General features: G+C 39.6%; 1 protein-coding gene across 1 annotated transcript; it reads right to left on the bottom strand.

Annotated features, from left to right (window-relative positions):
• Positions 1-371: 371 nt before the first annotated feature.
• On the bottom strand, positions 372-10811 carry LOC121507343. The gene is made up of 9 exons (XM_041783626.1): positions 10364-10811; positions 6984-7034; positions 5153-5263; positions 4342-4398; positions 3914-4030; positions 3033-3133; positions 1888-2004; positions 1665-1745; positions 372-1541 (listed from the first exon to the last, which is right to left on the bottom strand). The coding sequence occupies exons 1-9, from the start codon at positions 10809-10811 to the stop codon at positions 1470-1472; spliced, it is 1155 nt and encodes a 384-aa protein (XP_041639560.1). The 3' UTR covers positions 372-1469.
• Positions 10812-15409: the final 4598 nt, after the last annotated feature.

Below are 15409 nucleotides of genomic sequence, written 5' to 3'. Positions count from 1 at the left end.
CTCACTCTCCCCTGGCATTCCCAATCCCATAAATCACTTGGTCAAATGCATCGATGAAATACACCACTGGATGTCACAAAACTTTCTTCAGCTTAACGTAGATCAAACAGAAATCCTGATAGTCGGTCCACAAAAACAGAGACAAGAATTCATTTCGGTTTCATCTTCATTTCCTTTTCAGTACAGTGAGCACTTCCGAAATCTTGGAGTTACCACTGATACAAACTTAAACTTTCAACACCATATCCCCCTGAGACCTGATTGTAATTCAGTTTTAGTTTATCCCACTTACTTGGGATGATTAGGACCTGACAAGTTTGAAAAGCTCAGTCTTGTATTTTAACAGGAATTACTTTAGACAAAAACTGCTGTCCAGTATCAACACAAATGCCCTGAAATTACAAAGAAAATACCAACACTTCTGTGTAAAGTTCTTCATCATGTTTTTAAAATTTCTCATAACAAGTACCCCAAATGTTTTCAAGTATTCCTCAAATGTTTCAACTAAACTTTACTTGAAAGCCTAAATTTTAATTACAAAATTCCATTTAATTTCCTGAAAAATTTCCCCAAATTACTGAAGCAAATTCCCCAAAACAAATATATTCCCAAGGTTCCATGACAATGGAAAAATCCCCCAAACATGCCAACAAATTATTTTGTAAATTCCATTTTATTCTAGCAATTTCAAAGGATACCCTGACTCTCACTGGCTTCCTGTCCAATGGAATCGATTTTAAAGTGCTTCTTCTTGTTTATAAATCACTGAATGGTATGGCACCCCAGTACATTTCTGATATGCTCACTCACTATCACCCAACCAGGTCGCTCAGATCTTCAGTTATGGGCCTTCTAAATGTGCCTAAAGTAAAATGCAAATCAGGTGAAGGTGCATTTAGCCACTATGGTGCTGTTCTGTGAATAAGCTGCCAATTTTTCTGATTATTTTTAATCTTCTGTAAAGCACATTCAGTTTACACCTGTACTAAATGTGCAATACAAATAAAGTTGAATTGAACTGAATAATCCTTCTCCAGGTTGTCTTTATCAGACTTCAGTCTGGCTTGAAGGTGTGTGTAGAAGTTGAGTTTTCCTTGGTTTGAAAAGGGACAATATACATTAAACAACATTGAAAAAACAGTAAATTCAGTTAGCCTAGAGGCTAATTTTCATCTGCAGTCCCTTTGCCATTATTATAAGGCATCGTAGAATAAAATATAACATGCAGCAGTAAAACAAGTAATAATGATAATATGAACATTTACAGCATGATTCACAAAAACTATAATTACGTCACAATAGCAATGTACAGTTAATGTTAGCATGGTTAGCCACAGCATCAGTGTTGACATTGTTGGTTCTCAGTCGACCATTTCTTAACATTATGTTTAAATGAATGACAGGATGGTGACTCTATGGCTGTGTTCATTGCATGTTGTTATCATGTGAATTTATTTTAAAGCAGGTCTTTAGACCGGAGGTTCACTGAGTCCAGAGAGGATCTGGTCCTGGTCCTCTGTGGGTTTAGACAAGCTGGAAATCTGTAAAACCACAAATACAAAGACAAGAATATGTTAATGATGATTTAACTAGAGTCAGCACCACAGAGACTGATCATGTGACCATTTTGGTCTACTCTTATAGTAAAGGGGGGGGGGGGCTACCTGTTGCGCCGGTGCAGCCGTGGTGGCAGGTCCAGTATGTGGTGGAGCCTGGGCAGGCGTGAAGTGGACATATGGATGTTGCTACACAACGATACACAACATCAACAAACATCAAACAACCACACACAGAACAACCATCAGGTTTCATTTTCAGTGTTTTTTTCATGAATAAATATTCACAGCTACAGGTAGACCTACCAGGTACCTGTCAGTATGAACTCACCTGGTTGTCACAGCAGTTACAGGTAGCTCTACAGGCAAAGATAGAGACAGTGAGGGAAACAGCAAACTCCAAGACATGGAACACCAACAGGACTCCTAAAGAACCCAGATCCAGAATCTGTAACAGACAGACGGACACATCAATCAAATTAATCAGTCAGTTTTCATTTGTAAAGCAGACCTATCAGAGCCTTTCCAAAGGGGGCAGGTCTAGACCATGCCCTCTGTTCTAACCCATCAGAGATCTGTTGCTGGGCTTTTCCATTACAAGGAGCAGCTTGGCTCAACTTGGTTTGACTTGGCAGGGTAGCCCAGCATGGCAGGGGATTTGCTGTCCACCACAACTGAGCTACCCATTTGAGGACGCGTCTAGAGCTGATGACGGGGCAGTGAGCCCTCCCTAATCTCATCAACAGTCGGATCTCTACACTGTTTGATCTGATTGGTTTTACATCGTTTTAAAGCAAAAATCAAACTGAGGACTGACACCGCCGCATGCCAAACTGTTACCGTTCCCTCCCTCTCTCTCTCTCTTCTCACGATCAATACAGAAATAATAATTCACACTCATCATCAAAAAGAAAGAATTTTCCTACATGATGTTCAAGAAAATCTTCTGATAATGATGGATCTCCAGATAACATACAATGACCACAATCATAGTTTTGCAGTGGCCAATAGGAACAGCATGCTGTACTAGCACCAGTTAGTAAATAAAGACTGTTTTTATTGTGTGCTCAATGTTTCAATCATCTCCAGTATTTTTTTTATAAAAAGTCCAGCATTTATTTGTATATAAGAAGGGTTAAAGGTCAAACTTATACATGAGGAGGTACTGTATGCTCCTGACCACAGACCAACGGATCATGACCATCAACCTAACGCTGATAACCACAGGCTGAGATCTCGACCATAGTCCCTGTGATTTTGATCTTAAACCTAAAGCTCCTGACTAAAGACTCAGATATCCTGACAAAACACCCAGAGATCTTGACCATACATGTAACAATTCTGATCATAGACTTAAATTTCCTGATCATCAGTGAGACATGTCACTGCTGATGCTAAACCAATCCTCCTGATAATCTCATGTTTTATTTTAGCCTTTCATTGAACAAACTTAACCCTAACATCCAGATACTTTACCTCCTTCACAGGTTCTGACTCACTCCTCACCAGGGGGACTAATCCACTACAGACAGCAGAAAACCAGGACCTCAGACTTGGAGATGCTGATCCTGATTCACCTGTAATGATCAATATATTTTCTGACAGATCCATTTCCTGGTTGAAACCAGACTCACAAAATGGGAGAGACTCTTGTTACTCTGTTTTGTCGTTTTTTACCAAAAATGGAAAAAATAAAATAAACGAGCCATAATTCAGTTTTGTCGATTTTGACCACAAATGAGAAAATTGGAAAAACAGGTTGTTTTTCCGTTTGTTTAGTTTTGGTGAGGGGGGGGGGGGGGTCTGTTTTTTTTCCTTTGTTGGTAAAAAACTAAAGATTAGAATAACCTGTAATCCACCTCATTACCTGATGGAGGTCTAGGAAAGATTTAACAAAACCAGTTTGACCTGCAGAATCTGTTTAGATAATCAAGAGGCTGACAACAAAGCTCTGCTGAACACCTAAATGAGACTGATTAAAATGACGATGATGATGATGATGATGATGATGATAAAGTTAAATGTAGTGATGATTATGCTGTTGAAGATGAAGATGGTATAAATGTTGATATGGTTGCAGCAGCTGTTGATCTTGATGATAATTCTGGATCTTCTTGTCCTCCTCTGGTCCTCTTCCCTGCTCTCTGTCTGACTCTTCTGTTGTGTCATTGATGTTATTCCACCTTCATTTTTCTTTGTGTTGTTGTTTTATGTTAAACATCACTTTGATCAGAGGTGTGTGTGAAATTTAGAGGAACCATGCAGAGATGATAGCTGTCTTTAAAATTTTCACATTTTTTAGGTATTTCAGCTCTGATTATCCTGCAGATGTAATAAATATCATTTATATAAATTACCATGAGGTGATGTCCCCGAATTAAAATGGACCCTAATATGACATTGTGACTGTACAGGACAAGGGCGGAAACTGCTGATACCGAGGAAACCACGTTGAAACTCAAAGCAGTGTTGACCTGGGAGAGAAGAGACACATGAGAGGAAAGACAGAGCCAGACAGGTACAACAATAATATCTATATTAGAGGTCACAGACGGCTAAATGAAGGTCAGACAGCACAGGACAGGATGAGAATATCTGATTAAGAAACAGACAGAGAGACATGCCAAATACAGGCCAGAAATCAATGAAAAAAAAAAAAGTGTGTTCATATAGATGACATGAAATGAAGCTGGGAAACCTACACTGATTCTCATGATTTTAACAATCACATGACAGCAACACACACAGGAAGTAACAGGATTCTGGACAACAGGAAGTCACTCACCAGACGGTGACTGAGAGATTTCCCAGCAGCCACTGTGAGCGCACCGGAGGTGATGTACTGAGAACGGGACACAAAACAACACTGAATAAACGATGAACTTTAACACAGAATTAGTTTGACTGTTGAAAAGATGATTATTTAGACAGAATATTCCTCTGAAATATATGAATGTCAGATATGTCAGAATATAAACAAACCTCATTTTAGGTTGACAGATTTTTTTTTTTTTTTCAGAAAAATACTCTCAAACTCTTTATTGAACATTAGAAAAAGCTAAATATCAATACCTGAATTAATTTACTGCTCCCAAATTTCTGGAAAATTAAAAAAAATTAAAGAAATAAAAATGGTAATTGATTAAAATGTTTAATTATTTTTCTTGAAAAAAAAAGAAATATCTCTCTGCATCTAAATAATTATAAAATATATTTCAACATTATTTTAACTGCGTATTATCCAAAAGCTTAACCTAAACATTTTTTTTGTTAAATCATGGATAATTCGTTAACGTTTCATTAAAGATGATTTATTGTTTTATTCTTTTAATTAAAAAATATTTAATTAAATGTTTTTTATTTGCAACATATTTAAAAATCAGTTTACTTCATTTATCACATTCTCAAAAGATGTTGTTTGTAATTTAATCGAACTTTTAGTGAATGACATGTTTGAGTGATTTTTCAACTTAAGGATATTGTGTGATGCTTTTAATATTTAAACAATTTTAAAAGACAAATATTTAGTCCTGTTGTATTGAATTAGTCTGTTATATAAAAATATGATTGTTAAAGAAAAAATTATGAATACTCACAAAGCCGGCACCACACACAAAGAAACCGCTGTACACTCCAAAAGTGACCCCTTAACCAACCATGGTGATACCAGACAAGAGGACAAAGATGCCGATCATGATCTGAACCGTCTGCAGACACCACAGAAGAAGAACAAATAAACAATTCATGCTGTTTTTAAAATGTGTACCTCATAGCACAGCTGAAAACAGAAATGCTGTAAGTTATAATCTATACACTGTATACTCTATCATGTAAACTAAATACTGTATACTCTATCATGTAAACTAAATACTGTCTACTCTATCATGTAAACTAAATACTGTCTACTCTATCATGTAAACTAAATACTGTCTACTCTATCATGTAAACTAAATACTGTCTACTCTATCATGTAAACTAAATACTGTCTACTCTATCATGTAAACTAAATACTGGATCCTCTATCATGTAAACTAAATACTGGATACTATTTCTTGTGAACTAAGTACTGTTAGAAGATTTTGTTTTTCATGTTTTCACAGTTATTTGGTTTTATTTTTTGACCTCTGACTCTTGGTGCTTTGCATTCTGGGAACTTTTCCACAAGGGAGAATGTTCCAGTGTTTCTTCTTCCTGAATCAGTAGGACACACAGATAAATTGACTCCTGTTCTCACACAGCTCAGATGGCAGAGAACAAAAAAAAAAATTTCTCTCTAGAATTATTTCTTGTACATTCACGTTTTAAAGTTTTTCCAAGTTTAGACTTGCTAGAATGAGACAGTTCAAACAAATTTTCTACAGTGTTAAACATCTGATCAGACATGTCAGGTGTGTAATATCCTCCTGACTACCAGGAGAAAAAAAAATGTCCAAACACCTGTTTTCTAAAATTCCCCAGTCTTTGTACAGTAATTAGAACATTTTTTTGTAACAAAAAAGTTTTTCTTTTAAAGATATGATGTGTCCACTACAGTAGACATAAAACAGCATACATAAGTAACCGAACCTTGATGGTAGTCAGTTATTCCCAAAGAAAATACTAAACAGTCAACATAAGAATGAGTTTAACTTCCACATTACTATCCATCATCACTTTTGTTCTGTTTTGTTTTGCTTTGTTGTGCTTATTTGGTGTGATTCTTCAAAAGCAATTCCCTGAGCCTGTGATGAGGCCCTCTAAGCCTGTGATGAGGCCCTCTAAGCCTGTGATGAGGCCCTCAGAGCCTGTGATGAGGCCCTCTAAGCCTGTGATGAGGCCCTCTAAGCCTGTGATGAGGCCCTCTAAGCCTGTGATGAGGCCCTCTAAGCCTGTGATGAGGCCCTCAGAGCCTGTGATGAGGCCCTCTAAGCCTGTGATGAGGCCCTCTAAGCCTGTGATGAGGCCCTCTAAGCCTGTGATGAGGCCCTCAGAGCCTGTGATGAGGCCCTCTAAGCCTGTGATGAGGCCCTCAGAGCCTGTGATGAGGCCCTCTAAGCCTGTGATGAGGCCCTCAGAGCCTGTGATGAGGCCCTCTAAGCCTGTGATGAGGCCCTCTAAGCCTCATAAGGGTAAATCAGGTGACTTTCAAATGATCTTTGATGATGATTTTAATTAGACTTCCTGCTCCAATCAGCTGATATGACTCTAGTTATGGACATATCCATCATGTGATCGTCTACCGTAGACTCTGATCATTTCATTTTTAATGTCTCTAATGTCTAACAGAAAAATTCAAACCAAAATCAAATCAAATATAAGCAAACTCCTGAATGTCAGTTGTCACAAAAACATTAAATCTTGACAAAAACAAACAAACAAAACAAACACACACACACACACACACAAAAAAAAACAAAAAAAACACTTTTTTACAGTAAATTAACTCACCCCAACAGCCAGCGGGTATGCCAGGATGAACCTCTGCATCCTCGGACTCGCCTGTTGAACATCCTGGGGTTGGGGTTGATTAGATGGTAACACCTGGGTGACCACCACCAGGCCACCTGATGTGGTTTCAACTGCCGATGACATCGTCCAGGTGAGATCGTTGGTGACTGAGGCTCTCTGTCTCTCAGCTATGGTCTCTATCAGTATTGCTGACAGAGGAAATTGTTCTTTTCTAAGCTGGAGGTGAGGAGACTTGCCTTACTCCCTGACCGCCCCCTTCCTGTTGTCTACCCTACTTCTAGTAATGCAGCACTCAATCCAGCAGTCTTGGGCTGAATACCAACATTAAACGCATCAGTTAACAGCAGCTCTCCTCTATGAACCTTTGCTCTTGGTGAATGTGTTAGGAAATGAGTTTAGAGATTTATACAAAAAAAAAAATCCCAAGGGTCTGTTATATTTGTTGGCTAGAATAAACTATAGGAACCTTGGATGTAAACTACACTAAACTTGTGGGATCAGAGAACTTAAAGATAAAGTCAAATGTCAAAATCTTGTACAAAATCCTTAGAAATAATCCTAGCCCTCTGTGGCTGGAGAGTAAAAACAACTCTGTCCCAAACAAAAATCCACAGTTGGGAAGAATGCTTATCCACCCCAAGATGGCAGTCGTCAGGGAAACAATCCACCAGTGGTGAAAAGAGTCCTTTTCCTGCAGCACTCTCCAAACTCAGTCCCAGAAGAAAGCAGAACAGGAAAACTGTAGAGAAGTGATGCTGTACTTCACCTCGCAGTCTTGATCCTTTTCTTCTACCCCAAATGAGGCTGGGGTAGAAGAAAAATGATTTGCTCTGGTCCTCTGTCTTTGTACCATTGTTTTCTCACATAAACTTATTCAGCCTGTCAGATGTTGACGACACTCGTGGTCTGATTTGGAAAATCATGAATTCCCTGAAAAAGTCTCTAAGCTGTAACCTCCCCTTTTTCCACTCCAGTATCCTCTCTTGGCTCACAGTTGAGGGTGACTCATGTTAGGGCAGAACATCTGTTGTGGGCATGTCTCAACCAGCGATGGGTGGTGAGGTTTGTGGAGATTTTTCTGTCATTTCCTGTATCAAGTTTGTAAACAAACACATGAGGACAAAATCATTAGCCCCCCATGACAATTTCATTGATTTAAATGTATTTCTCAAGCGCTGTCAAAAAAAGCAAAGACGTTTTAACACAACTTTCCCAAACATCCTAGTTTTATTTTGGATGCTGAAATTATTTTACTTTGCACACAGAAATTAAAACATTTCACAAAAACCAAGAACTACCAGGGTCGAAATTATTAGCCCCCCTGGTGCTAACAGTCAAAAGCATCTTTTTTTTCTGGGTAACTGTTACAGCCTCTTAAAAATTATTAATTTTAACCAGGAAAAAATAAGGCTTGCATCAAAAGAGACCATAACATGTAAAAGGACACAGACAAAAGATTTGAGTTTCAAAACATCATCAAAAGGGCTGCAGCCGCCGGCCAAAAAGAACAAAAGAGGGGTGGTGGACTGGCTAACCACGCAATGGGCCATTGGACCAGCCACCACCCCTAACTAAAACTACCTAACCCAAAAGAACAAACTATTTAATCAAGAAAAGAAAACACAGGAAAACAGGACTACCGACGACTACAGCCAAACTAAAATAACAAAACCCAACAATCTAAACATGTATGGGGGAAAAGAAAGAACGGGATAACCAAAACACTAGGATAAACTGAATTAACTAATACTCAACGAAAAGAGAAGGTTAATGAAATCAAATCAAACCTCCTCACTCGCTTGTCCATGAGTGTCACGGTGCCTGGCTCAGCTCTGCTCTGCCATGTTCCTCTCCCCCTCCTCCACCCTGAGTGCTAACAGCACACAGGTGTGCTGAAGCCACACAGGTAGGGGGAGGAGGGAGATCAGAGAGAGCAGGGAGAGAGGAAACATGCAGAGCCAGGCGCACGTAACACCCCCACCCTAACATCGGAAAAACCATGCTAATGTAAAAGTTCTGATAGATGATATTGAAATAGAACGGGTTTATGAGAATAAATTCTTAGGAGTTGTCATAGACCACAAACTGTGTTGGAAACCTCAGGTTAATTGCATTAATACTGAAATATCAAAGTTAGTCGCTATATTGTATAACACCAAAGATGTTCTTAATTGAAATTCATTGCATATGTTGTATTGTTCTTTCATACTTCCATACCTTACTTACTCTGTGGAAGTTTGGGGAAGAACATATAAAACGATCACAAATCCAATTTTTTTGCTTCAAAAGAAAGCGATCAGGCTCATAAACCGAGCAGATTATCGAGAACCAACACACAAATTATTTATAAATCTGCAGGTTCTAAAATTTTGTGAAATTGTTGATTTGAGAATAGCCTCACTGATGTACAAGGCATACAATAAGATGTTACCAGATTGTATCCAGAGGCTGTTTCAGATTAGAGAGTGGGAGTATGAACTGAGGGGGAGTTGTGTGTTCACAAAAACAAAGAGCAGATCTGATGTTAAACTGAGATGTGTTTCAGTGTATGGAGTTAGTCTGTGGAATGGATTAGACACAGAAAGGACAGACTGTCGAACAGGTAGGTTTAAAAAATGATTTAAACAAAAGATGATTGTGAAGTACAGAACTGTGGTGTGAACACATAATATGCTTTGATAGACAAAGGGTCTATGTATGATGAATAAGTATTTAGTTATGTTTATCTTATTGTGTTATATAAATATAAAGGAAAGCTGAGTAAAAGATGAATTTGAAAAGGGTAGGTGAAATAAGTGAGGGCTTCAGCCTACACCTTTTCAGTCCCGTTGTCTTATTTGTTTTGTTGGTTTTATTTTTGTTGTTGTTGATTGTTTGGTGTCAGTGCAGAAATAGCAGTAACCCAACGTTAATTTTCACTTTATGTAGTGCAACTGAGTCTTCTTGACCGAACTAAACTAAACTAAACTAAACTAAAGATGGATTATGTTTGCCCAAACATACATTCCACATAAACGACACAGCGCGTCTGCCAATACGTTTTTAATGCCTTTAATGTGCTTGATCTCTAAATTAAATGACTGTAACAGAAGGGACCAGCGCATTATTCTTTGGTTAGAGTTTCTCATTTGATTTCTGAAAACAAGAGGATTGTGCTCTGTGTTCACAATAACGGGACAATTTGATGAACCGACGTATACTTCAAAGTGGTTTAAAGCCAAAACTAGGGCGAATGCCTCTCTCTCGATTGTGGAGTAAACACGCTGCTGACGGTTGAACTTTTTTGGAAAAATAGGAGACTGGGTGCTCAAATCCGTTTTCGTCATCCTGCAGGAGGACAGCACCAGCTCCTGCCTCACTTGCGTCAACAGCAAGCTTAAAAGGGCGATCACATGCAGGTGCAGCTAAGACTGGGCCATTGGATATCAGTGCTTTCACGCAGTCAAACGCACGCTGACAATCATCCGACCAGTGGAAGCGCCGTTTAGGGCTGAGGAGGTTGGTGAGCGGGGCGGCGATAGCAGAGAAGTTTTTACAGAAGCTGCGGTAGTACCCCGCCATCCCCAAAAAGCGACGAAGCTGACGCCGAGACACTTGCCCACCAAATTCACATTTCACCATGTTAAGCGTGAGATTAGCGTCACGTAGCCGTGCAAGCGCTGCCCCAAGCTGCTCAACATGATCTTCCCACGAGCTTGAATACACCACGATATCATCGAGATAAGCCTCGCAATCAGGTAACCCACGCAAAACAGCATTAACCAAACGCTGAAAGGTCGCCAGGGCGTTTCGCACGCCAAATGGCATAACTGTGTACTGTAAAAAAGGCGTCTGGAGTCACAAATGCAGAGATTTCCTTCGCTCGTGGAGTCAAAGGCACCTGCCAATAACCTTGTAGAAGATCTAGTTTGGTCACATAATTAGCACTACCGACATAATCTACATAATCTTCAATTCGAGGAAGAGGATAACAGTCAGGTTTAGTGACATTTCCTTTGTGAGATGGTTATAGTAGATCCTTTAGTTTGTGAATTTATGGTAAAACTCCGTAAAGCTCCCGCGCTGGTTCTGATTGACGTCGGAGAACTTCCTTGAGCTGATCAGCTGTTTTAAAATCAGATCACGGGTGAAAACAAATAAAGAAAACGTAGGTATATTTTAAGGTGATATAATAAAATAAAGCCTACTGATAATGACACAGAAACAGAAACATAGTGAGGAAAATACAGAAGCAAAACGGATAAGCTGCTGTGTGAGGGAAGGGGAGGGGTGCAGGGGTGTATTTGAGGGGGGCAAGATCGCTGGTTTATGCTAGTTTAATTCTGAGGGAAAAACCCCAATAAAACAGAGCTAAAAATGTGGGATTAATGTTATGATGAAAATAAGTCTTGAAAAAGTCAGAGATTAAAAATATATATTTTTTATTATTGCAAAAAGTAAACTTTAGCATTAAAGTCCTCAGCCGCAGAGGAACTAACAACGGGGCTGCAGGAGCAACCACGGGATGAGAAGGAGCAGGAGAGGCTACTGATGAACAGGTCACATTTTTATCATTAGCCATGAAGCTGTCAGCTCAATCTATGTCACTATTGTTAAGCAAGTCCTGTTTTTGTTTTTCGGACATGGCGCGGGCGACAGGACAGACAGAAAACACATCAGGAAATTTCTGCGCCAACTCGTCTGGGTGCTCTGAAATGGGAACAGCAGTGACTTCAGGATTTAGAAGGACTTTACCCCCGGCCAAATCATTGCCCAAGATAAGGGACACCCCGTCTATGAGAAACTGAGATTTAACACCCACTACTACCTTCCCCTAAACCAGATCTGACACCAGATGGATGGTCTGAAGCAGAAGCGCCACAAACCCTAAATCCCTAAACTAACGCACTGGGATTAGTCGAGGATTTTTCTGACAGCGGTAAAACTCCTTGTAAAAGGACTGACTGTGAAGCAGCGCTGTCTCTCAGGATGTTTATAGGAACTTTTGGACCCCCATCAGTCAGTGAGACCAAACCTTTCATCATGAAGGGAGCATACATTTCAAGGTCAGTTTTAACATCATTGGGGTCGATAAGAGCTGCTACATTATTCATAATTTCCATATTTGCATACTCTTCTCTATCCTTATATGGGGCTACATGTTTCCTGTTCCCCCCCCATATTCACTGTTCCATAATCCCCCCCCTGCCATGACTCAACACTATTGTCCCTACGTAATGCTGCTACTTGATTACAAACGAACACTCTGTACCTTTCCACCTCAACTGCCGTTAGGTTACTTCCACTTTTTCAGGGCAAAAATTTCCACTTTCTCCTAACAGCTTCCCCTTTTCAAACTGGCCTTACCTGCAAAGCCACAATCCTCTCGCTGAACTTCCCCTTTTTGTTACATGCAAGCACTTTTTACTACAACTTGTCACTTAAACTATATGATTTGATTGAAACGTAATACTTATGCCCTGGTTAGTAAATGCTGTGCTGCTTAAGCTGTTTTTGATTATACTTAAGGTAAGCAAGTGCTCCTCTGTTACTGCTCTGGCCTGTTATCATCCTTCCTCCGGCCTCCCTTTCTGTTACCCTGATTACCTTCAGCTCTGCCCTGCCGTCCTCTCTCCCCTCTGTGAGGCCTAAAACCCTGTCGACCCCTCCCCCTCTTTTGAGGCCCATTCTGATAACCCAATGGGGGCCCAAATCTTCTCTCTGTAAACGGTCTTGCCTGATAGAAGGGGTCTAGGGGGCTGAACTTATACCTCAAATCTGGATCCACTTGACACAGGGTAAAGTTTTCATTAAGTTAACTGCTTTTGCTGTCTTGGTTTTTTTATTCAGAGCAAAACACTGATTAATTGTGTGACCACGCTTCGTACAATAAAAGCACAGTCTTATCTTTAGCATCTGCAGCCTCCCTGTTACCGTTTTTAATCTCTGCCTGAGAGTTTTGTTTAGCTGCAAACATGAAAGGTTTAGCTGTACTAGCGCTGCGCCCAAACGAAGAAGAAAACCTTTAAAGCTGTCCCTGTGAGGTAGAATTTTCTCGTCTGCGAGCACAGCTGCGTCAGAAATGGTTGTTACTTTTCGTTCGTTTATGTAGGTGGCAATCCTGTCGGGAAGACAATTTTTGAATTCTTCTAAAAGAATCAGATTTCTCAGTTTTTCAAAATCATCTACATGCTTTGACTGACAGCAACGATCAAACAGGGATTCTTTTACACGACCAAATTCACAGCAAGTTTGATTTTCAGCTTTCTTAAACCTATGGAATTTTTGTCTATAAGCTTCCGGTACTAGTTCATAAGCGCGCAGCACAGCACATTTTACTTTTTCGTAATCAAGACAGCTGTCAGGAGACATGGAAGCGTAAGCATCTTGAGCTTTACCAGTAAATACTGACTACAATAGCAAGGTCCACACATTTTTAGGCCATTTAAGTGTTAGCAACACGGTCAAACATGACAAAAATAACGATCAACATCTTTGTCGTTAAATTGCGCGACTAAACGAATATATTTATTTAAATCAAAGTCACCACTATGAGGGTGAAGTCTTAAAAGATTGCTTTAAATCAAACTCCATTTTTCGAAACTCAAATTCAAAGTTTAATTGTTTTTCTTTAAGTTCTTTTTCATTATCTAGTTCTTTTTCTTTTAGAGCTAAGCGGCACATGTCGAGCTCTAGCTCTTTAATCCGGAGCAAATCACCAGAATCAGGCTGCAGAGCAGGTGTGCTGAAGGCTGAGACAGCCGGATCAATATTCAGCGCTCCCTTTTTAGACAAAGCGGCAATTATCTCAGATTTTAACACTTGCTTCTTACTTTGTTTTGAAATATTAACACCAAAATGATTAGCAAGAGTAAATAACTGTTCTTTTTTAAAACGGTTTTATATATCAAGGCTCAGATGAGCCACAAACTCATCAATATTAAACTCCATTTTAAGTTTAACAAGTTTTTGCAAATGAGAACAAGTTTACAACTTTCTCTACAGCCAGAGAAAATTTAGCCGCTACACAAAAAAAATCTAATGAGAGCAGAGATGGCAGAGCACACACTCAAAAATTCTGAGACAAACACGGAAGCTGTGTCCAACGATACGCGTCCAAAAAATGACTAAAAAAATACACGGAAACAAAGTTACAAAAAAGTAGGCGAAACGTGCTTAACACAAAGGTAAACAATCGAAGTATCAAAGTAACGGTTACATTAAATCTCCAGTTAAATAAAACACAAATTAACATGGAGCAAAAACTGCAACTACAAATGATACAGTTTACCAAAAAAACACGCAAAGCAACTAACAAATACTGATACTGATGATACTTAGGTGCTTAAACAAAGCCTACAAAAACGTCACAAAAATATGAAAAACACACATTTTTGGCGAGCCTTCATATATGTTACAGCCTCTTAAAAATGAATTTTAACCAGGAAAAAATACGGCTCGCACCAAAAGAGACACAGACAAAAGATTTGAGTTTCAAAACAACAATCCAAACTTTATTTAATTGGGCAACAATTAATTAATTAACTAAACATTAACTAAATCAATGAAATCAAAAGGGCTGCAGCCAAAAAGAACAAAAGAGGGGTGGTGGACTGGCTAACCACGCAATGGGCCATTGGACCAGCCACCACCCCTAACTTAAACTACCTAACCCAAAAGAACAAACTATTTAATCAAGAAAAGAAAACACAGGAAAACAGGACTACCAACGACTACAGCCAAACTAAAATAACAAAACCCAACAATCTAAACATGTATGGGGGAAAAGAAAGAACGGGATAACCAAAACACTAGGATAAACTGAATTAACTAATACTCAACGAAAAGAGAAGGTTAATGAAATCAAATCAAACCTCCTCACTCGCTTGTCCATGAGTGTCACGGTGCCTGGCTCAGCTCTGCTCTGCCATGTTCCTCTCCCCCTCCTCCACCCTGAGTGCTAACAGCACACAGGTGTGCTGAAGCCACACAGGTAGGGGGAGGAGGGAGATCAGAGAGAGCAGGGAGAGAGGAAACATGCAGAGCCAGGCGTTTCATCACGTTTTTTGTAGTTTTAGTCTCTGACAGTCTCCTGAGGAATCCCAGCACATTCTTCTTTGACCAATCTCTCCAGCTCCTCCAGATCTGATGGTCTTCTGGCATGGACTTTGGTCTTCGGTTCACCCCACAGGTTTTCAGTTGGCTTTGTGCAGGCCGTTCAGTAACGCTCACTTTGGTATTCCGAAGGTAGTTCTTCACCAGAAGTGACAAATGTTTTGTGTTGTTGTCATGTTGGAAGAAAAAGCGACAACCCAGGTTCCTTATTTCTTCATGGTTCCTTACATCTTGACAAGGTTTCCAGTTCCAGACTCACTGAAGCATCCCCACAGCAAAATCCTCCCACCACCACGTTTCACTGTGGGGAC

The sequence above is a fragment of the Cheilinus undulatus genome, linkage group 3, assembly GCF_018320785.1.
Source record: "Cheilinus undulatus linkage group 3, ASM1832078v1, whole genome shotgun sequence".
Taxonomy (NCBI): domain Eukaryota; kingdom Metazoa; phylum Chordata; class Actinopteri; order Labriformes; family Labridae; genus Cheilinus; species Cheilinus undulatus.
The sequence above is the reverse complement of the archived record's forward strand: the minus strand, read 5'-3'. Positions and strand labels throughout refer to the sequence as shown.

Excerpts from the sequence above, each read along its gene's own strand:
- LOC121507343 (XM_041783626.1), bottom strand. The coding sequence starts at position 10,811 with ATGCCATTTGGCGTGCGAAACGCCCTGGCGACCTTTCAGCGTTTGGTT. Across the intron at positions 4,031-4,341 it reads AATCTCTCAGTCACCGTCTG|GTCAACACTGCTTTGAGTTT; the intron begins GTGAGTGACTTC and ends CTTCTCTCCCAG. Across the intron at positions 1,542-1,664 it reads CGGCTGCACCGGCGCAACAG|ATTTCCAGCTTGTCTAAACC; the intron begins GTAGCCCCCCCC and ends GTGGTTTTACAG.